The sequence below is a fragment of the Meleagris gallopavo genome, chromosome 14 (genome assembly GCF_905368555.1).
Source record: "Meleagris gallopavo chromosome 14, MGAL_WU_HG_1.1, whole genome shotgun sequence".
NCBI classification, from domain to species: domain Eukaryota; kingdom Metazoa; phylum Chordata; class Aves; order Galliformes; family Phasianidae; genus Meleagris; species Meleagris gallopavo.
The window spans coordinates 805,063-826,160 of NC_139417.1; the positions used below are offsets into that span (position 1 = coordinate 805,063).

Below are 21,098 nucleotides of genomic sequence, written 5' to 3' on the forward strand. Positions count from 1 at the left end.
GTGGTGCCACAACCCATTACAGACAGCATCTCAGTTCCCAAGGAGCAGGCGGGGGGAACAAGCTGAGGCCCTGGCCCAACAGCAGTGCTGGTTTTGAGTTGGGGCAGGGGGAGAGCTATCCCTATGCTCTATAGGACAGTGCCACGGGGCTGGGGCCAAGCCAGATGCTTCTGCACAGCCTGGGTGCATCTATGGGGTGAGAAAGCGCTCCTGATTTGTTTGGGGGGTGGGAGGATGATTTACACGCCGTTATTATTTCAGAGCTAAAAATAACCTCATCAGCCTGGCCTTTGAAGCTTCCAGGGGGGTAAATAACATTTTAATATGGATGCATGTGTCAGCACAATCAGCGTGCAGAAAAGGGCTGCGATGATGGAGGAGTTTAGCATTTAGAGCTCGTTAAGCTGACGCGGCGGCAAGTTGGCCGTGCCTCTCCACATGCCCACCTGGTGGGGCCACAGCATCGGCAGGACTAGGGACCCCCAGCACAGCTCCTGCCACACACTGACCCCCTCTGTGCCCCGCAGGTACATCCAGGGTGCTTCATCCCCAAAGGACATGGTCATCATCGTGGATGTGTGAGTAGAGCAGGCGGGCAGTGGGCACCCCCCACTCCACCTCCCCGTGCCAAGTACCCACTCCCCTCTCTGTGGCAGGAGCGGCAGTGTGAGCGGCCTCACCCTCAAGCTGATGAAGACCTCAGTCCACGAGATGCTGGACACGCTCTCGGATGATGACTACGTCAACGTGGCCTCGGTGAGCCCCGCTCTGTTTCTTTTACAAGAAATCCTCAACTGGTGCTGCTGGCAGCTGCTGAGCAGCTCAAGGCCTGCTCAAGGAGAGTTGTAGGGATCCAGTCCTGCCCCATGCTCCCTGAGGGGTCCCGGATCTCTGGGGAGTGCTGGGGACATGGTGGCCATCAGCCCAGCAACGTTGAGCCACTGGGGGATGCCTGAGCCCAAGCAAAGTCAGAGGGAGCCATGGCATTACTGGCTTGCATGACAGTGCCACCAGCCCGTGACATAGTGCAGTGTGGTGGCCATGCATGGAGATGAGCTGGGCTGCCAGCAGCCTCTGCCCCCCCGCCTGGCCGTGACCACGCCGGTGCTCGTTAGCACGTCTGGCCCCTCTACCGCATCACTGCTCCCCTAATGCAGTCCCTGCTGCCAGGAAACGGAGCAGAAGCAGAAGGCAGCACCTGCTCTTGCTGCCTCTATGCAGCATGGCTCAGCTCGGCTCGGCTCGGCACACGTGTTCCCTCACCTCCTGTGCATACCCAGATGCTCCAGACACGTACCAGAATGCCAATTATAGGGTTTGTTCCATCACCCCTTAATTCTCTGCTCACTAGCTGCTATGCAGCACGCTGCAGAGGCAGCAGGATGTGCCCATTGACCCACCATATGCAGGGTGCTGGCCAAGGATGTGCTATTTCCATGACTGGAAATGCCAAAGCCAGAGGTCTAGTCTTCAAAACAGCAAACTGATTTCCCAAAGTGCCAGGCGAGCACACTCAGGTTGAGATAACTCCAGTGTCTCCAGTTCCCCAGTGTCCCTGTACTACTGGGACATCCTCCAGCCCATGAGTTTAGAATCACGGAGTCATGGAATCATAGAATCATGGAATCACTAAACCATAGAATCATGGAATCATTTGAGTTGGATTATCTGATCCAAATCCCCTGCAATGAACAGATGCGCTGCTGGGGCTGCTTTTGGTTCCCCTTCCCAAGACCCTTCGCTCTCTCTTCTCCCTCCCAGTTCAACGAAAAGGCAAAGCCGGTGTCATGCTTCAAGCATCTGGTGCAGGCCAACATCCGCAACAAGAAGGTCTTCAAGGAGGATGTGCAGGGCATGGTGGCCAAGGGCACAACTGACTACAAGGCTGGCTTCGAATATGCCTTTGACCAGCTGCAGAATGTGAGCCGGGGCTGTGCCCATGGGTGCTGGGGGCTTTCTGAGAGGCACCCATGGGTGCTGGGATTTAGCATCCCTCTCCCCGTGTACCCTCTCTCACTTCACACGCCATCCCTCTACCTCGCAGTCTAACATCACGCGTGCTAACTGCAACAAGATGATCATGATGTTCACGGATGGCGGTGAGGACCGGGTGCAGGATGTCTTTGAGAAGTACAACTGGCCCAATAAGACGGTGAGCGCTCCCCACTGCCTGGCAACAGGGATGGGCAGGGGCTGGCAGGCTCTGAGCACCTTGGAGATGGGGTCACAGGACAAACTTGGGGCCCTGTAGCAGGATCCCAGTGCTGCCATGTGCCCTGACAGCCATGCTGTGCCGCAGGTGCGTGTCTTTACCTTCTCTGTGGGGCAGCACAACTATGACGTGACCCCGCTGCAGTGGATGGCGTGTGCCAACAAAGGTGAGCAGGGGCTGGGCACGCATGGCTGGAAGCACCCCTGGGATGTGGGGTCACCTGGCACGTGAGGGCTGGCAGTGGTGCTGGCAGCATGGGCAGGCAGTGGGACAGATGCTGCAGAATGCTGGCTCTCTACCTGCATCTCTCTTTCCTTTCCGAGGTTACTACTTCGAAATCCCCTCTATTGGTGCCATCCGCATCAACACACAGGTGAGGCGGGGTGCTGACACATAGCAGCAGGCAAAGCTGCCCTCTGGGGCACTCCAAAAAGCTGCCCAGCCCCAAAAGACTGGTACTGTTGGAATATGTCCTGTGCAGTACCCCCTGCCCCTTTCCCTCACATATGGGCTGTCACCATGTACCCTTGGGGACAGCTGTTCCCTGCAGGATGCCGTGCTGGCACCTCTGTGGCCCCACTTTGAGATTCCATCCTGCACGTGCACAGGACAGGAGCATGCAGGAGGTGTCTGTGCCCCATGTCTCACTGTCCCTTGCCCCTGTCCCCGCAGGAGTACCTGGATGTGCTGGGCAGGCCCATGGTGCTGGCTGGGAACCGTGCCAAGCAGGTGCAGTGGACCAACGTCTACCAGGATGCTTTGGTAAGGGTGCCCACCTGGCACAGCCCTAATGTGGTGTGACAGCCAGGTGCCACCACAGGGCTGGGTGACACCTCCTGTGCTGCTACAGGGACTGGGGCTGGTGGTGACGGGCACACTGCCTGTGTTCAACCTGACAGAGGACAACAGCGACAGGAAGGTAGGAGCACTCCTGGGGTCCTGTCCCCTCTGTGGAGCCAGAGGGTGAGCACAGCTCCCGTGAGCACCCATGAGTGCTGCCTGAAGGGTTTCGCCCTGGGTGTGGGTGCAGCCACTGATTCTACTGCCTCGTGCTGCCTTCCAGAACCAGCTCATCCTGGGCGTGATGGGGATCGATGTGGCGCTGAACGACATCAAGAAGCTGACACCACGATACAATGTGCGTGGGGAGCTTTTGCCCCATCTGCCCCTGCCCCAGGGTCCTGGTGCCACACTGCAGTACTGAGCATGGTGTGGGCACCTCCAGCACCTGGGAACACAGAGCAGAGCCAATTGCAGAGACAATGGGCAGTGGTTCAGAATACAATATTCAGAGTCAAGGAGAGAAGAAAATGGCTGGGTTCCATTGCACCTGCATGCTTCCCATTCCAGGACTCTACAAAAGGGGGAGCTGAACTCTGGGGGTTGGAGAGGAAAAATGAGCCTTGGGGGAGGCTGGGGGCCTGCAGAGGCTGGGCTCAGGGGTGGCATGGGCTCACCACGAATGGCACAGCTCACCCCTCCTCATGTCCCCCCACAGCTGGGCGCCAATGGCTACGTCTTCGCCATTGATTTGAATGGCTACGTGCTGCTGCACCCCAACCTGCAGCCCCAGGTGAGTGGGTGCACCTCTGGTTAGGACCTCACCTCTGCCCCTGGAGGACACCGTGGCCAGGAGACATAGCACATGTGAAGCTCTTGCCACCCTCCTGACAGCAGTGTGTAGGATTTTGCCATGACCCAGGGGAAATAGGAATTCCCAGGGATCTTAGGCAAATAGGCTCATTAGTCCAGGAGATCAGCTCCTGCAGAGGAGCTAATTGTGGGAATTCATCATTGGGCAGCGAGTGATGACCAAGTGGTGAGGAACTGCCAGGGCCCATTTGTCTTGTTGGCAGCTATGTCACGCTCCACCCATCTCCATGCTAACAGGCTGCCCGTCAGGTGACAGCAGCCTCTCTGTCCTACCATGGGTGGGGGGCTGTGATGAGTTTGTTTGTGCTCAGCAAAGTCTGCGGGAGACCTGAGCCCTTCCCAAGCCCTCCCCCTCCGCCAACAGATCATCAATTTCCGTGAGCCCGTGACACTGGACTTCCTGGATGCCGAGCTGGAGGATGAGAACAAGGAGGAGGTGGGCAGGGTTGGGACACAGCAGTGTAGGCTGGCTCCACTGGGCTGCCGCTGGGGACCAGTCACCATCCCTGGGTGACATTTGGTGGCACGGGAACCAGACTGCCCTCACGTGCCTCTCCATGTCCCCCAGATCCGGAGAAGCATGATTGATGGGAACGATGGGCAGAGGTTCATCAAGACACTCATCAAGTCGTTGGATGAGGTAACACTGCAGGGATGGGGCATGGCACGTGGGGTGGTGCCAGCATGCAGAGCCCTGACCCACCACCCCCACCCAACAGCAATACATCGACGAGGTGTTCAGGACCTACACGTGGGCTCCCATCAAAAGCACCAACTACAGGTGAGCGGCCTCACAGGACCTGCGCCAGCATGGGGACACATGCGAGGAGCTCCAGAGGTCCCCAAGGCCACCTCGAGCGTACCCCACAGACAGGGAGTGGCAGAGGTGCACTCCAGGTCATTGCACATGTTGCTTTGGAGATGGAGAGCAAAGCTTCCTCCACATCTGTAGAATCACAGAATCCTCTGGGCTGGAAAAGACCTCCAAGACCGCCAAGCACTACCCTGAAGACAGCGCTCTCCCAGCTCGGCGCTGGGCGTGAATGCTGTCACCAAATGCCACCACACCTCTGCAGCCAGTGCCCACCGGCCTGGCACACTCCCACAGCATCTTCCATGGGTTTGGCAGCCCCAGGACCACCTCCCATCTCTTCCTTCCCCACTCCCATCTCACAGTCTCATGTGCCGAGCCCTCCTGATGCATGGATTCTCCCAGAGCCATTGGCCATATAAGAGTTTTCTCCATTCTCTGCTCACTGGGAATCTTCTGACCCTTCGTTTGAGGGTCACCACTCTTTTTGGCTCCCCCTCTTTGGGGTCAGTTGGTCTGTCTTCCACACACATCTCCCAGGGTGCCCAGGCAGGCACTCGCTGCCCTCAGTATTGAAAACAACCTCGGCTGGGCTGGCTGGTCACCTCCCTCTGCCCAGGGGATGGCCCTGGGGGCAATGGGAAATCCCGGGTGCTCCAGTAACATCCTTAGGCGCACCAAGGTGGCTTCAGGTACTCCAGCATGTCCCTGGGTGCTCCAGGATGACTGTGATTGGTCCCATCATGGCCGTGGGTGCCCTGTGATGGCCCTCGGTGCCCCGGAATGGTCCTGGATGCCTCTTAATGGCCACAGATGTTCCATGGTGGCCATGAAGGCTCTGTGGTGGCCCTGGGTGCCCCAGGATACCAGTGGGTACTCCATGATGGTTATGGATGCCCCAGGATGCCTATGAGTGCCCCAGGAATTCTCGGTGCCCCATGTTTGTCCTGGGTGCCCCACAGTGTCCATGGATGCCCGCACAATGCCCATGGATGCTGCATGATGCCGTGCCTTATGCTGCCCATCTGCTCTTCCCCTGCAGCCTGGGACTGGTCCTGCCCCCCTACAGCACCTACTACATCCAGGCCAACCTCAGTGACCAGATCCTGCAAGTGAAGTGTAAGTAGCCCCTTCCCCTCCGTGTCCCCCCCGCACACCCTCTGCCCCTGCCCACCCCCCAGATACGGCTGTCGGGGGGGAAAGAACGAAGCCAAACCCTATGAGAAAAGGGATGAGAATAGCTCTGAGAGGAAAGCAAACTAAAAAGCGAGCCCAAGAGGCGCAAGGAGGTGAGCGCACACACCCGAGGCAGGACCAGCTGCGCCCAGGGCTGGGTGCTGGCACGTGGCACCCGAGCGGCCGGCACTGCTGGGGCCAGGATAGCGCTGCAGCACAGGGAATTTGCCAAGCCTGTGAAAGTTTGCATGGGTCTTTTTTTTATTATTATTTTCTTTGTTTGATTACAATTCTTTGCTTTCAACCATTCTTATTGTTTCAATGAGTTCGCTTTCGGTTGGTTTTGATTTTTTCCTTTCGGTTGAATCCGTGTACTTGTGTGTTAGCCTGGCCCCCTCTCCCCCCACCCCGGACTCCCACCCTCTCCCGACAGCGGGGCCGGTGCAGCCTCCAGCTCCCACCCCCCCGGCCCTCGGCCCCTGTGGCTGCCAGGAGCCCCCGGACCCCGGGAGGGGGGTCCCCACCTCCGCCCCCCGCCCGCCGTTCTGCATGCCCCGCAGTGCGAGCATCGCTGTACCAAGACTGTTGCAAGTGTTTGCTGCTGACTCGCATTTTCCTTTGGAGTACTGAATATATATATATATTTCTCTAGTGATATCTCGGCATCTTTTATTATTTCACTGTGGCCTTTTTGTTTCTTTACTTTTTTTTTCTTTTCCTTTTTCTTTTACGTGTCGTTTTTTGCAAGAGGTTTCCTTTTGGTATGATTATGATACACAATATTTTTATTCAAACGGCGATTGAATAAAATATTGTTTGTGCCCCCTCCCCCCTTTCCACCCAACCCCCTTTTTTTTCGTTTGTTGTTTTTTTGTTTGTTGTTTTTCTTGCTTTCTCTCTATGGTGGATTCACACAGTACCAAACATCAAAATGAAGGGCAAGTATTTTCAGTCTCAGACCACTCACCTTCACCACCCGTCCCGCCCCGTGTCGGCCCCAGCCCTGCCTCCACGGCTCCCACCTCCCCTGCTTGCCCATTTCCCTGCCCGTTTGCCAAACCTGCAAACCGCCACGACCCTGCCTTCTCCTCCTCCTCCTCCTCCCCCTCCTCCTCCTCCTCCTCCTCCTCTTTCTCCTCTCCTCCTCCACTCCTCCAGCCCCCTGTTACTTGGAAGCGACATGTCTTGTTATGTTCATGAGAGCTTTCCCACGGTGACCCCACTCCCTTCCTGCACATTTCTCCAAAATCCGACCTGATACTGCTCCAGGCCCGGTCTCATCCAAAATTGTTTTTGATGGACGAGGTTTTCAGTAGCTAGCCGGGATCCCGCTCCTCCTCTGCCGAACCCTCTTCTCGCTGCCCTCTCCTTGCTCTCACCCCTCCGGTTCTCTTCTCCCCCCCCGAACCCAGCTCCTCTGCTTCCCTTCCCCCCTCAAGACAACTCAACCTGAACGGGATAGGGCTGTGCAGAGCAGGGCTGGGGATGTGGGGTGGAGGGACGGGGCCCAGGGACCCCAGTGGTGCCCTCACCACCGCTCCCTTGCCCCCTGGGATGGGCTTTCTGGGATGGGCTGTGATGTCACCATGCTGCATGTCCCCTGCCCTGCAAGGATACCATCAGCCCCATCCAGGCACCAGCTCTCACCCCAGGGCTTGATGTCCTGGCATCGGGGTCTGCAGGCGGTCACCCCACACAGCCAGGTGGTTGTCACCAGTGTCATCCACAGTGGGACATGACAGCGTCCCTGCCATGCGCACACCCACATCATACGGCACCTACATGGCCACGGTGGGAGGACAGGGAGGGAACAGTGGGGCCGGGAGCCAGGGAGCGGCAGCGGGCAGCGGTGTCCCCCTCAGCCCTGTCCCATCAGCCTTGAGTTGCCTCCTCCCTTGCCCCTGCAATGGCAATGCGGATGGGCTCAGTGCGAGCGTTCTGTGCTCCTCTCCTCCTCCTCCTCTCATCGGCTTGTTCCCAGTCCCTGCCTACAGCCCTCGGAGAGCAACAGTCCAACCTCTGGCCGTGCCGCACTGCCCGGCCGCACAACGCGCTGTGGGTGGGGGAACACCGTGGGGACCCAGGATGTCACCTCCCCACACGCACGCATCCACCGCTGCCCCAAGGGGACATCCCTGGGAGCGAGGACCCCCCAAATAGGAGCGGGGTGGACGAGGATTTGGGGCTGTGCCCCAGGGATGGGGGGGCCCGCAACAGGACCCCACAGCGCGTTGCTCGGCCCCTCTCCCTGGTGAGCCGCGGGTTGGACTGTCCTCGTCAAGGTGCCTGGTTTGGCCATGCCGATGCCTGAAAACTCCTTTTCTCTCCGATGACCAAGTGTTTCGGCGGTTCTCCACGAGCACAGCATGCGGTTCCTCCCGTTGTCGATGACCCTAATAAGAGAGAGACGCCACCAAACATGCATATATATCCATGCGCACATATATATGCGTGTGTGTGCACGCGTCCCAGCGTGCCGCCCAACTGAGCCAACTGTGCTCCGACGCCAATTCGGTCCAAATCCTCCCCATGCTGGCAGCGCGTTGGTGGGCACTCCGTGCCGCGGGGGCCTCCGGCCAGCACGACGGCTTTCCTTTCTCTCTTGTTACCAACGCAGCCAGTCTCTGTCCCTGCCCTCTCTCTGTCTGTCTCTCTCCCTCCTGAGCCCCCCAGCATCTCCGTTTGCAGCCCCGCCGGATAACATCGCCTTTCTGTTGCAGATTTTGAATACCTGCTGCCCAACAGCTTTGAGTCGGAGGGACATGTGTTCATTGCTCCCAGGTAGCTCTGTGTGTGCGCTTGCCGAGGTGTGCATCCCCCCGGCCCTGCTGCCCCCACCTCGCCTTGCCTACCTCCCCTGCAGCTCTGTGTTGTGTGCCCGTGTGCCGCACGGTGATGGTGGCACAGGTCCCCCCGGGGGCTTGCGGTCAGCGCGGTATATATGGACGTGGCGAGGCCCTGCCTATGCACGTGCATATATAGGTATCGTTTCTGAAAATCCGAGATGAACAGACGGACAGACAGACAGACGTGCTCCTCCACCTGCATCACAGTCAGCAGAGGGCACCAGGCAGGGTGTGCAGGCACCCAGTACCCCATCCTTCATGGCTGCAGAGTGCAACCCATGAGCATCCCTCATTAACACCTCTGGCAGATCATCTGTGTGCTCATGCACCGGTGCTGCAGCCAAGCAACCTGCTGGTGGGGTCCTCGTCATTGCAATTTGCATTCGGCAGGTCAATCCTATGGTGCCTGCAGCACAGCATCAGAGGTGACTTTGGGGCTGTCCTTTGTCCTCGCGCGATGTACAGGGGCAGTGAGGTCTGAGAACCATGGAAGCCAAAGCAGAATCTCAACAAGAAATGTACAAATCCTATAATTAAGAAGCTGTCCATGGTGTGATCAAGATAGGGATGGAGAATGGAGTGGGAGGAGCGGCTCTGCCTCAATCTGCCCTGCCTTAGCTAGGGAGCATTGACTCAGGACGCAGCAGGGGGACGTGGCTTTTGCAGCTGGAGCTGTGGAGCTTTGGATGAAAAAAAGTGGGGCGAGCGCTCTGGGCCATGGAGCAGCTCCCTGAGCCCCCTCCTGTTCAGCAGGCACCCATAGGATGTGCCACCAATCATTTTCAGAAACCGTATATCCCGTATTCTCCCCGTGGGCGTGCCGTCCGTGTACCCGTGTGCATCCGCGCGGCTGTGCAGATGGCTGCTCCCCCGAGAGGGGACACGGTGGCCCTGTGGAAAGGGTCCCAAGGCAGCCCTCACCCCGGTAATGCCCAGCAACCAGACCCTGGGTGCACCCAGCAGGGCGGGCATAGCATCACCATCCCTGTCACCAGGGTCCCCAGCATGTGCCCGAGGTAAGTACCACTGCCAGCGGGTATGGATGGGGACATGTAGCATGGTGGCTGCAACAGCACCCAGTGCCACCAGTATGGGGAGAACGGGGCATGGGGTGCACCAGTTTATACCAAGGGGTTAACAGCACATTGGTGGCACCTCAGTGGCTGCAGAGGTGATGGAGTCAGAGGTACCACAAGTGGTGGAGATACCCACAGCCCAGCAAAGCTTGCTCCTCACTGCCATGCTGGGTTTGGGGTGAGGAGGTGGCATGGGGCCTTGGGCACCTGGCTGGAGCCCAGCAGGTGAGGGGACATGAGCACGACTGGCATGGGGGGAAAACTGACCTTACCTTTTTCATCCTTGTGAACCACACATTTTGTCACCCAAACCCCAGAGAGTATTGCAAAGACCTCGACTTGTCAGATAACAACACCGAGTTCCTGGAGAACTTTATTGCCCTCATGGAAAAGGTGACCCCAGACTCCAAGCAGTGTGAGTAGCCGGGGTCAGCTCACGGGGGCGGGATGCAGGTCATGGGCATGACCAGCCCCACAGGTTCCGGCCCTCACCTCATGCTGCTCCTCTCCCAAGGTGACAATTTCCTCCTGCACAACCTAATCCTGGACACAGGCATCACGCAGCAGCTGGTGGAGCGCGTCTGGAAGGACCAGGACCTCAACACGTAGGCAGGGGACAGAGGACCCTTCCCTGTAGCTGTCCCTGGGGATGTGGGGACAGAGGGGGTTGGGGACACTGAGGGGCTGGGACAGGTGACAGGGACACAACAAAGCCCCACTGACACTCTGCATACCCCCCTCTCCCTGCAGGTACAGTCTCCTGGCTGTTTTCGCAGCCACAGATGGTGGCATCACCCGTGTCTTCCCAAACAAGTGAGTGTTCTGGTGGGGTGCCCCTGCCTGCTTTCTTGTGGTGGCACATCCGATGGCAGAGCTGGGGACAAGGGGCACCCATGGCTGTGTCCGCTCCCTTCCAGAGCCGCAGATGACTGGGAGGAGGAGCCGGAGCCCTTCAATGCCAGCTTCTACCGCAGGAGCCTAGATAACAAGGGCTACATATTCAAACCACCCTACAGGGATGGTGAGTGCCTGCAGAGCACTGCAGGTGTGCCCTGGCTGTCCCCATGTGCCACTTCATGCCACCCCTGTCCTCCACAGATGGGTACCAGGGGCTGGATCTGGAGAACAACACCATTGGGATCCTGGTGAGCACCGCCGTGGAGCTCAGCATCGGGGGCAAGACGCTGAAGCCAGCAGGTGTGCAGGGGCTGGGTGATAGTACGACTGGGCTGGGGATGTCCCCATCCCTCCAGAGCCAGGGTTGACCCCTTCCCCCCTCTGACTGCGGCTCCTCTCCCCAAGTGGTCGGGGTGAAGCTGGACCTGGAGGCCTGGGCGGAGAAGTTCAAGGTTCTGGCAAGCAACCGGACAGACCGTGACCAGCTGGGCTCCCGCCGGGTATGCTGGGGACGGGCTGGGGATGGGGACAGGGCTCTGCTTGCCAGGGACATGACTGGGGAGCACTCCTGGGCGCTGCTGCCCATGTCCCCACTGGCCTGCAGCTCCAGCCCCATCACCCAGTACATGGCACCAGTTTCCAGCCCACTGGGGGCACATCCTCCCTGAACAGGGAAGGACGGTGCCACTGACCCCACTCTCTGCCACCATTTTGGTTGACAGTGTGACCCCTCGAGCAGCTGTGAGATGGACTGTGAGGCCAACAACAAGGTGAGTGTTGAGAGCAGGGCTGGGTGGTGCCCAGTCCCTGTAGCTGCAGGCCCTCCCAAGGGGAAGAAGTCCCTGGGTGAGGGGTGAGTGAAGGTGGTGCTGGAGATCCCTACTGCCCTGCCCACGGAGGACAAGGCAGGTGGGTGATGCTGTCCTCTTTTCCCAGGACCTCATCTGCGTCCTCATTGATGACGGTGGCTTCCTGGTGCTCTCCAATCAGGAGGATCACTGGTACCAGGTGAGCAGTGCAATCCCCGGAATGCTGAGTCCTGATGGCAGCAGGGAGCTGAGGCTTCTAAATTCATGTCACACGTGGCATAATGCACCCTCGCTTGAGTCCCTGCCACAGCAGACCCCAAAGCAAGGTCTGCTCCGTGCCACTGGGTGCAGACTGTTCCGATGTCTCACTTCAGGTGGGCAAGTTCTTCAGCGAGGTAGATGCCAACCTGATGTCTGCCCTCTACAACAACTCCTTCTATGCCCGCAAAGAGTCCTACGACTTCCAGTCCGTCTGTGCCCCTGAGGCCCAGAGCAACACAGGCGCTGCACCACGTGGTGTCTTTGTGGTGAGTGCCCATCGACCCATGGGTGTGCCGGCACTGTTCATGGGTCCCACCACCTCACCACCCCTCTTCCCGCAGCCCACCGTGGCCGACCTGCTGAACCTGGCCTGGTGGACCTCGGCGGCAGCCTGGTGAGTGCTGGGTCCCGCATAGCAAGAAGGACATTGGGGTGCTGGAGGGTGTCCAGGGGAAAGCAGTGAAGCTGGGGAAGTGCCTAGAGAACAAATCTAGGTGGGGAGAGGCTGGGGGAACTGGGATCGTTTAGCCTGGAGAGGAGGAGGCTCAGGTAGACCTCATTGCCCTCTGCAATGACTTCAAAGGAGGCTGTGACGAGATGGAGTTGATCTCTTCCGCTGAGCAACAAGTTGTAGGATGAGAAGGGATGGCCTGGAGTTGTGCCAGGGGAAGTTTAGGTTGGATGTCAGGAAAAATGTCTTTACTGAAAGGGTTGTGAAGCATTGGGACAGGCTGTCCAGGGAGGTGGTTGGCGTCAGCATCCCTGGAGGTATCAAAGAGACGTGGATGTGGTGTTTGGGACATGTGTTTGCTTCACAGTGATTTTGGCAGAGCTGGGTCAACAGTTGGGCTTGATGACTTAAGGGATCACTTCCAATCTAAATGATTCCGTGATTCTATGAGTGCCATCCCATCCCTTGTCTGGGGCACCACTGGGTGACACCAGTGTGTCCCCAGGGCTGCACAGCTCACACAGCCACGTTCCCATCTCCAGGTCCCTCTTCCAGCAGTTCCTCTATAGCCTTACCTACAGCAGCTGGTTCCAGACAGGTGAGAGCCACCTTGGTTCCAGGGGTGGGTGGATGGGTGATGTCCCCTTGCTGGGCACCCACAGCCACGGGACACTGTGTCGATGCAGAGGACGTCATGGCAGAAGGCATGGAGGCGAGGGAGACGAGCTGCATCATGAAGCAGACGCAGTACTACTTCAGCACCGTCAACGCCACTTACAACGCCATCATCGACTGCGGGAACTGCTCCAGGTGGGTCTGTCCCCTACATCCTGGCAGTGTCCCCGTGGGCTTCATGGGGGGATGGTGACACAAGGCCAACGCCACCCGTGCGTCCTTCAGGCTGTTCCACGCGCAGAGGCTGGCCAACACCAACCTGCTCTTCGTGGTGGCTGACAAGCCCCTGTGCAGCCAATGCGAGTCCGTCAAGCTGCTGCAGGCTGAGGTCAGGGGTATCCTTTGGAGCCACGGGGCCATCCCCGCAGGTGGCACAGGGACGAGGGGGCAAGGGGAGGGCAGGGCAGGGGGAGCTGCCTCGTGGCCATGGGGCACCGTGAGGACCTTGAGGTGCGCCGTGTTCTCCTGCCACACTGGTCCCCATCGTTTCCTTGACCCACTAAGCTCCCCCGAGAGACCCGAACCAGTGTGAGCTGGTGGACAGGCCCCGCTACCGGAAAGGCCCCCACATCTGCTTTGACTACAATGCAACAGTACGTGAGGGGCTGAGGGAGCACGGAGATGGGGGAGGGGACTGAAAGGGATCAGAGGGGGGAATCCCCCCGGAGGGGGGCAGAGCCTTGGGGTGCCCTCCTGGGAAGGGTGGGGACAGAGCTTTGGGGGCCTCTCTGTGGGAGATCAGAGCCATGAGATTTCCTTCTGGGGGAATTCGGAGCCGTAGGGTCCCTAAGGGAGGGGGCATCACCATGGGAGGCCCAGGGGAGCATCGTTATGTGGGGGCACAGGGGCAGGTCACACCGTATCTCCCTGCGGTGTGGTGTTGGCTCTGTGAGTGCCCCATGTCTGCTCTCCCTTTGCCCCCCCAGGAAGATACCTCAGACTGCGGCCGAGGGGCATCCTTCACCCCCTCCCTCGGGGTCCTGCTCTCCCTGCAGTTGCTGCTCCTCTACGCCAGCACCAGCCGGCACCCGCTGCCCCCGGCCGCCTGCCTTTAACCCACGCCCGCCGCCCTCCTGTTCTCTCAGCCTCCATCTCCATTCCCTTTCCAAGGCCCGGTGGGATGGGAGCAACCTCCCCACAGCCCCATGGCCTCGGGGCCGCGCTCCCCATGGCCACATCCAAAGAAGAGCTGGGGTGTGGGCAGGAGGCCCCCCAGCCGGGACGGCATCCGGCCCCCCACGGGCACTTGGACTCCGAAAGCCCCCTCTGGCTGCCCCCCATCACTGCAGCCCCCCCTCGCCTATTTTTTTAGCCTCAAGATTTTAAACCAGATCTTTTTACATCTAGTTCAGCCTGGAGAACGATGGTGCGTGTTGTCAGTGACAAAGACACGTGGGATAAAAGGGGAAAAAATTACACACAAAAAAAAAGGGAAGAGGAGTTGGCCTGCCTGTCCTGCTCAGTGTGGTCACGGGGATGCCGGCCCTCGGGCTGCAGGAGGACAGTGGTTGCAGTGTCCCTGCGGCACGGGGCTCAGTGCGGGGAGCCACGTGTCACCTTCACCGGGACCGGACCAAGCCCATGGTCCCCACCCTCAGCTCATCTGCTCTCATTCATGTGTCTTGGGCACAGATATTGGGGTGAAAAGGAGAAAAAAAAAAAACACAAAAATTGTATTTTTTTTCTTTTCTGTTCTGCAGATCACTGTGAAACCTTTCCCATCCGTCTGCCCCAGCTCTGCTTGGCCCCTCTGTTCCGCCCTGCAAAAGAAACCGCACACCAGCCAGCGGGACAGGGCAGGACATGTGTCCCCAAATGGGACACTCTGAGCGTCCCCAAAAGGGACATGCCACGTGTCCTCAGATGGGATGCACTGTGTGTCCCCAAAGAGGACGTGTTTTGTGTCCCCAAACGGGATGCACTGAGCATCTCCAAATGGGACGTGCTGTGTGTCCCCAAACAGGAAGAACTGAGTGTCCCCATATGGGATGCACCGTGTGTCCTCAGATGGGATGCACCATGTCCCCAGACGGGAAGCACAGTGTGTCCCCAGAGGGGACATGCCACTTGTCCCCAGACGGGATGTGCCATATGTCCCCAGACAGGACGTGCTGCCTGTCCCCAAACGGGACACACCTTGTGTCTCCTGACGGGACGTGCCACCTGTCCCCAGCCCTGTGTTCCCAGCAGGGCCGTGCCAAGTGCCAGGTGCTGTCAGCTCCTCGCTGGCTGTCCCCAGCCCCGGCCCCACCGGCGTTTGGGGGGACAGGAGTGGGCACAGGGCCAGCCGGAGGGGCTGGGGAGGCGCTGATAAGCGCTGGGGTTAATTAATGGTCATTCTGCTTGTAGCTTTCTCAGTCAGTGTGTGTTTGGTTACTGTCTCTGGGAACCGTGTTTGAACAGATGGCTCTGTGTTACCAGGAGTGTGTGTACTGCTGTAGTCTAGTTAGGTGCTCCGCGAGAAACCGCCACTATACAGAACTATAAATATATACATATCTAGTCTATTTTAAGTTAAAACCAAGAGACGAAGGGACGGCGCAGCCCCGGCCCCCTGCCCCACCAGCGCCGTGTCCGCCCCTTCCCCACCCCGAAAGCTTCTCTCTGCTCATTCAAAGGCTTTGGGTTTTTAATTGGTTTAATTTAATTTATTTTTAATTTGTTCTTTTCTTTTTGTACAGAAGAGTTGGAAAACTTCAAAAACCAACAAAACGACAATTTGTAAGATATTGTGCGTGTGACTCCTTGTAAAATATTTTCAAATGGTTTATTACAGAGACTCAGTTATTAAATAATGTTCATATTTTCACTTCACAGGTGGTGGCTGCATCATTTCCCAGGGGATGGGGGAGGAGGGAGGAAGGACGTTGGCTTGTTCCCTTTGGCTGGGCTGTGCCAGGGGACACAAGCAGGACACGGGTGGGCTCATGCAGCCCACATTCCCAGCCCCGGGCTGCCCTGTCCCTGTGTCCCTTTATTATCCTGTGTCCCCTGATGAATGTGTCCCCATGTCCATGTCCCCAAGTGCCCTGTGACTGTCCCATGCCTACGTACCCCCTTAATATCCCTGTGTCCGCGTCCCCTGTGTGCCTCCCACCCGTGCCCATTGAGCGTCCCCGACTCACATTGTGTCCTCACACCCACGTCCCCCAGATCTGTCCCCCTGCACCACCAACCCCACATCCCCCAACCCCTGTCCCACAGCATCTGTGCCCTCAGCGCCCACGGCCTCTCCTTGTCAGCATCCCGATGTCTGCCGTCCCTCGATGACCGAGTTCGCTGTGTCTGTCCCTCTCATGTCCGTGTCTCCTGTGTCCGTCACTCGTGTCCGTGTCCCCTGTATCTGTGCCCCACGTCCGTAGTCCCCACATTTTGCCCCCGATATCCGTGCCCCCAATGTCTGTGCCTCCCATTTCCACGTCCTCACCGCGTCAGCGTCCCTCACGTCTGCGACTCCCATGCCGGCGCCCACGTGCCCGCCTCCGCGCCCCCCACTTGTCCCCGCTCACGGCAGACGCCGCGCTGGGCGGGGCTGCCCCTCCTCTCCCTGGCCCCGCCCCCCGTCCCCTTGGCCCCGCCTCCAGCTCCAGGCCCCGCCCCTCCGCTCCGTCCACGCCTCTCGCGCGCAGGCCCCGCCCCCTGGCGGCGCATGCGCGCAGCGCTGTTTGTCCGCGCCCGGCCTGGCCTAGCGGCGCGGCCCGAGAGGGGACGTGCGGCGCGGGGTCGGGGCCCTGCGAGGCGGGCGGGGGGCAGGGTCCGGCAGGGGGAACCGCGAGGGGGCCCGGCCCCGCCCCTCCGGGGGTAGGCCCGGAGCTCGGGGCCCCGTCGGCCTCCTCCCCGCGGCGGGCCGGGCCCGAAGATGCGGCGGTACCTGCCGGTGGCCCGGCAGCACTGCGTGGCGGCGCTGGGCGGCACCAGCGTGGTGGTGAAGGCGGTGAGCGGCGCCGTGCTGCTGCTGTACGCGCTGTCCTTCGCACTGGACACGGCCTACGGGCTGGCGGTGACGCCCGGCTTCCTGTTCCTGCCCCGCTGCTGGCTGTGGACGCTGCTGACGCACGGGCTGGTGGAGCGGCGGGTGGCCGGCGTGGCGCTCAGCCTGGGCGCGGTGGTGGCGGCCGGGCGGCTGCTGGAGCCGCGCTGGGGGGCCCTGGAGCTGCTTGTCTTCTTCGCCGTGGTCAACGCGTCCGTGGGGCTGCTGGGGGCCGCCGCCTACTTCCTCACCTACGCCGCCACCTTCCACGTGGCCTACCTGTTCGACGTGCACATCCACGGCGGGCTCGGCTTCCTGGCCGGCGTGCTGGTGGCCCTCAAGCAGACCATGGGCGACAGCACCGTGCTGAGGGTGCCCCAGGTGCGGATGAAGGCCGTGCCCGTGCTGCTGCTCCTGCTGCTGGCCGCGCTGCGGCTCGCCACCCTCATCGAGAGCCCTGCGCTGGCCTCCTACGGCTTTGGGCTGCTCTCCAGCTGGGTCTATCTCCGCTTCTACCAGCGGCACAGTAGGGGCCGCGGAGACATGTCTGACCACTTCGCCTTTGCCACGTTCTTCCCTGAGATCCTGCAGCCCGCAGTGGGGCTGGCGGCCAACCTGGTGCACACGCTTCTGGTGAAGGTGCGGCTCTGCCGGAAGACGGTGAAGCGCTATGATGTGGGCGCCCCGTCCTCCATCACCATCAGCCTCCCGGGAACGGACCCGCAGGATGCCGAGAGGAGAAGGTACTGCTCACCCTGCTCTGCCTGGTGCACGTTGACCAGTGGTGCTCTTAATGTGGGGAGGTGGAGGCTCAGGGCGCTGAAGGGAGCCTTCTCTGTGGGCTCAGCAGCTGGCACTTGTCCATTGCCGTTGCCCACTCGCTGGTGAAGCGCAGGGAGTGCAGCTGGGGCAGGAGGACACAACCCTCGCTTTCCAGGGCAGAGCCAAAGTACTGGGGATGAGTGGGAGGCCTGGGGAGGGGTCAGGGAGTGGGAGACATAGTTCCTGTGGCTGTGCTGTCACCTGGCACAGCGAGAGCCCATCAGCACCGTGACCGAGCCCTCCCTGCATGTGCAACTGTGCTGCGGTCACGGGGCAAGGCACTGGCTCGCTGTTCCTGTACAGCTCCTAGAGTGGTTCCCATGTGAGCCAACAGCAGCCAAATGCACCGCGTGGGAAGAGAACTGCACATCTCAGAGCAGAGGTGGCTCTGTTTGGCTTCATTGTCTTCAGTACAGCTCCTGCTCAAGCAGCATGGGCATGGCAGGGATCCTTGGTGCTGGTCACAACAGCAGCAGGGCTGGTTCCAGCTGCACATAGGGCAAGAGGAGCAGGGCAGAGCAGTAACGCATTTCACAGTCCCCTCACATCAGCCTTCACCCACCTTTGCTCTGCAGGCAGCTGGCCCTGAAGGCGCTGAATGAGCGGCTGAAGCGCGTGGAAGACCAGACAGCCTGGCCCAGCATGGAGGATGAAGAGGAGGAGGTGGTGGTGAAGAGCGAAGGCCCACTGCTCCCTGAGGCCAGTGTGGCTGGGAAGGCAGCTGGCCATGAGAGCAGCCTGATCACCTTTGAGGATGCCCCGTCCCAGCCATGAGCTGCAGCTGCACTGCGCCGTTCTCCCCACCCTGGCTCTGCGGGAGAGCTGCAGGTGCCCATACAGGACACTGCCTGCGGGGACGCTGCTGACCCAGGGGCAGGGGCTACCTCAGTGCCACGGGGCTCTGCTTCTCGCTGCCTGCTACGAGTGGCTGGGGCTTCTCACGAGGAGGTGGATGTCTGTGCTGAGGGCTTTGTTCCAGAGGGAGACTTGGAACCGATCCATACTGCCCAGCTCCATTCCCTAAGGCCTCTGCACTCAGTCACGAAGGAAACTCATGACGCCCTGGGAGCAAAGTCAGCAAGCACCATGCTCTCTTGCTTCTCCTCTGCACTCAGAACTTAATTTTCTCCTTTCTTGAGTTAGTTTTGTTCTTAATCTAGGAAATGAGAAGGCTCGTGGGTCTCTTTTCCAAATCCCCTGCCTGTTTCCACCCTCCCTCCACCCTTCAGGAGGTAGACAGAGCTCCCACACAGGGCTGGTGCCTGTTTTTTGGCTCTGCCACAAGCACGTAGAGCGGGGATCTGCCCTGACTCCCATGGCTTTGTTCCATTGGTTCTCTCCTCTTTCCTCTCCTGCTGCAGTGACTCCCCAGGAGGAGCCAGTGTCCTTGGCTGCTGCACGACTAATCCGTTTGTCAGATTATCCTAGAAGCTGGAATTAATTTTTACAGCGGGGCACTCGCTGCTTCCCCTGGCACCAGGCTTCTGTCCTGTGGGTAGAAACTGGATCCCCCTCCTCTTCTGCTCCCTCTGTGTGGCTGGGCTGTCCTTGCGAGGGAGAGGCTGCTCCTGGAGCTCCTTACCCTGGGCTCTGGGATGCAGCCCACGGTGGTGTTACGAATTTATTTTTTTAAAGGACCACACGGGAAGGTTTTGTCAACTAGGAAAAACACAGACATTTCGTTATCAATAAACAGTTCTTTAAAAGAGTGCTTGTCAAGTCCCTGCACTGCACAGGGGGTATGGAACTGCACGCTGGGGGAGGATATTCTCCCGAAACTGGGAGCTGCTCTATGCTGGGGTGCTGTGAAGGCTCATGGGGGCCAAGGGTCTGAATCAAGCACCTGCCTGTGGTCAGTGCTATTTTCAACCGCTTCTCTGTGGCTCCAAGGCATCCCCTTCCCTATGTGGGGCCAAAAGCCCCCAGGGCAGTAAGGAGGCTGTGCTGTGCTGTAGCTGCCTGAATCTTTATTGAATAAAAGCTCTGGATACAGAGGACTTTCCCAGCTTGGGTGCTGCTCCCAGCTCTCTGGCCCTGCCAGGAGCATGATAGGGAGCAACCCTGGGGCCACCGCAGCGCAGTCCATCAAGCCCCACTCCACTGGGGCTGGAGAGGCGGCTGCTGCGGGAGGAGAGGAGCTGTGATTCCTTCCAGGGTCACTGCTCCACGAAGCCTGCTCCCTCCATTCTGTTGAGGATGGGCACCCACACAGGCATCTGCTGAGTTTTCTCCTGTGCTCGTACCGTTCTCTGCACTCCTCAGAGGGATGAACCGAGCCCCTGCAGGCTGCAAAACACCCCCTGGTGCCCGACAGGCCGTAACCTTGCCACCGTTAGCCCCGTGGCATGGGGATTTGTGCGTGGATGGAAAGGAAGAGGGATGGAGCGGGACCCCACGGCTCTCCCGCTCCCTGTGCTGGGGACCGGCGGTGTCACCAGAGCTGCGATGCGCCCCGCAGCCACCGCAGTCCATCTGGGATGAAGGAGCCGCAGAGCATCCGGGGCAGCGCGCTCAGTGCTGGCTCCGCTTGCGGTACAGGTAGGCGTTGCTCACCTGGTTCATCACCACCAGGCTGGTGAGCACGGGGCACAGCATGGCCAGGTACCAGGCGGCCCCTCGGGCGGCGGCAGTGAACCACAGAGAGCACATGCCCAGCATCAGGCTGGCGCAGCCCAGCAGGTACCCCACCAGCCCGGCCGTGGCGTGGTACAGCCGCAGCTTGCCCGGCGGCCAGCAGCCCGCCAGCTTGGGGTAGAGCAGCAGCAGCCCTCCGAGGCTCTGCGCGGCGAAGTACAGCACGGTCAGCAGCCCGATGCGGCCATGCCAGGTGCGCAGGTGCCCGGTGCCGTGCAGGTGCTTGTTGTAGGCCACCAGCCCCAGCCCCAGCGCCGCGCACAGCACTGCCAGCGCCTGCAGCGCCCAGTGCGCCCGCGCCTTGGCCTTGCGGGACAGCCCGCGCAGCGGCGAGGCCTCCGGCGAGAACACGAGCAGCGCCTCGGTCATCAGCAGCGACACCTGCGGGCGGAGCGAAGGGGTCGGCGGAGCCCCCGGGCCCGGCCCCCGCCCCGCGGTCCGGGACTCACCGCCAGCGCCATCAGCAGCGGGTGCCAGGAGAACAGGCCTGCAAGGGAAGCGCCCGTCAGCGCTGCCGCGCTACCGCCCGCCCGCCCGGCCCCGCCGCCCCGCACTCACTGGAGCCGGGCCGCGCCAGCACGGCCACCCCGGCGGGCAGCCCCAGCGCAGCGGCGTGCGCGGCCGCGCCGGCGGCGGCACGCAGCGAACGGAAGAGCCGCGACTCGCTTTCGGCCGTCAGCGCCATGCTGGCGCCGCGAGACGGGGGGGGGGGGGCGAAGCGCGCGTGGCGATTGGACGAGGGGACCGCCGCTCGGCTCCGCCGCCCCCGCCCCCGCCGCGCCTCGCGGTCGCTGACTGGTTGGTG

At 60.2% G+C, this 21,098-nt stretch overlaps 3 protein-coding genes across 11 annotated transcripts in view; 2 read left to right on the forward strand and 1 right to left on the reverse strand.

The window, feature by feature from the left end:
- The window catches only part of CACNA2D2 (calcium voltage-gated channel auxiliary subunit alpha2delta 2), a 128,783-nt gene extending 113,102 nt beyond the window's left edge, over positions 1–15,681 (forward strand). For 6 of the 9 annotated variants that reach the window (XM_085235616.1, XM_085235618.1, XM_085235620.1 and 3 more), the window contains 31 exons: positions 528–578; positions 657–756; positions 1,762–1,920; positions 2,045–2,152; positions 2,300–2,378; positions 2,536–2,585; positions 2,885–2,974; positions 3,063–3,131; positions 3,276–3,350; positions 3,711–3,785; positions 4,230–4,301; positions 4,434–4,505; positions 4,585–4,646; positions 5,719–5,795; positions 6,770–6,790; positions 8,573–8,633; positions 10,092–10,189; positions 10,289–10,379; positions 10,525–10,587; positions 10,692–10,795; positions 10,873–10,971; positions 11,077–11,171; positions 11,394–11,441; positions 11,608–11,679; positions 11,855–12,007; positions 12,083–12,135; positions 12,735–12,790; positions 12,879–13,002; positions 13,093–13,202; positions 13,372–13,460; positions 13,794–15,681. In XM_085235616.1, the coding sequence (XP_085091742.1) occupies positions 528–578; positions 657–756; positions 1,762–1,920; positions 2,045–2,152; positions 2,300–2,378; positions 2,536–2,585; positions 2,885–2,974; positions 3,063–3,131; positions 3,276–3,350; positions 3,711–3,785; positions 4,230–4,301; positions 4,434–4,505; positions 4,585–4,646; positions 5,719–5,795; positions 6,770–6,790; positions 8,573–8,633; positions 10,092–10,189; positions 10,289–10,379; positions 10,525–10,587; positions 10,692–10,795; positions 10,873–10,971; positions 11,077–11,171; positions 11,394–11,441; positions 11,608–11,679; positions 11,855–12,007; positions 12,083–12,135; positions 12,735–12,790; positions 12,879–13,002; positions 13,093–13,202; positions 13,372–13,460; positions 13,794–13,922 (2,605 nt within the window). In that variant the 3' untranslated portion in view covers positions 13,923–15,681. The remainder of the gene's footprint in view (positions 1–527; positions 579–656; positions 757–1,761; positions 1,921–2,044; positions 2,153–2,299; positions 2,379–2,535; positions 2,586–2,884; positions 2,975–3,062; positions 3,132–3,275; positions 3,351–3,710; positions 3,786–4,229; positions 4,302–4,433; positions 4,506–4,584; positions 4,647–5,718; positions 5,796–6,769; positions 6,791–8,572; positions 8,634–10,091; positions 10,190–10,288; positions 10,380–10,524; positions 10,588–10,691; positions 10,796–10,872; positions 10,972–11,076; positions 11,172–11,393; positions 11,442–11,607; positions 11,680–11,854; positions 12,008–12,082; positions 12,136–12,734; positions 12,791–12,878; positions 13,003–13,092; positions 13,203–13,371; positions 13,461–13,793) is intronic. The other 3 variants (XM_085235617.1, XM_085235619.1, XM_085235622.1) reach the window with 3 other exon arrangements.
- An 819-nt stretch (positions 15,682–16,500) lies between these two features.
- Positions 16,501–19,367, forward strand: TMEM115 (transmembrane protein 115). Its single transcript, XM_003209976.3, has 2 exons — positions 16,501–17,580; positions 18,235–19,367. Exons 1-2 carry the CDS (start codon positions 16,727–16,729, stop codon positions 18,431–18,433), a joined length of 1,053 nt encoding a protein of 350 aa, XP_003210024.3. The 5' UTR covers positions 16,501–16,726; the 3' UTR covers positions 18,434–19,367.
- Positions 19,368–19,606: 239 nt separating this feature from the next.
- Positions 19,607–21,020, reverse strand: CYB561D2 (cytochrome b561 family member D2). Its single transcript, XM_085235661.1, has 3 exons — positions 20,852–21,020; positions 20,743–20,780; positions 19,607–20,674 (listed from the first exon to the last, which is right to left on the reverse strand). The coding sequence occupies exons 1-3, from the start codon at positions 20,976–20,978 to the stop codon at positions 20,171–20,173; spliced, it is 669 nt and encodes a 222-aa protein (XP_085091787.1). The 5' UTR covers positions 20,979–21,020; the 3' UTR covers positions 19,607–20,170.
- Between the last annotated feature and the right edge of the window lie 78 nt (positions 21,021–21,098).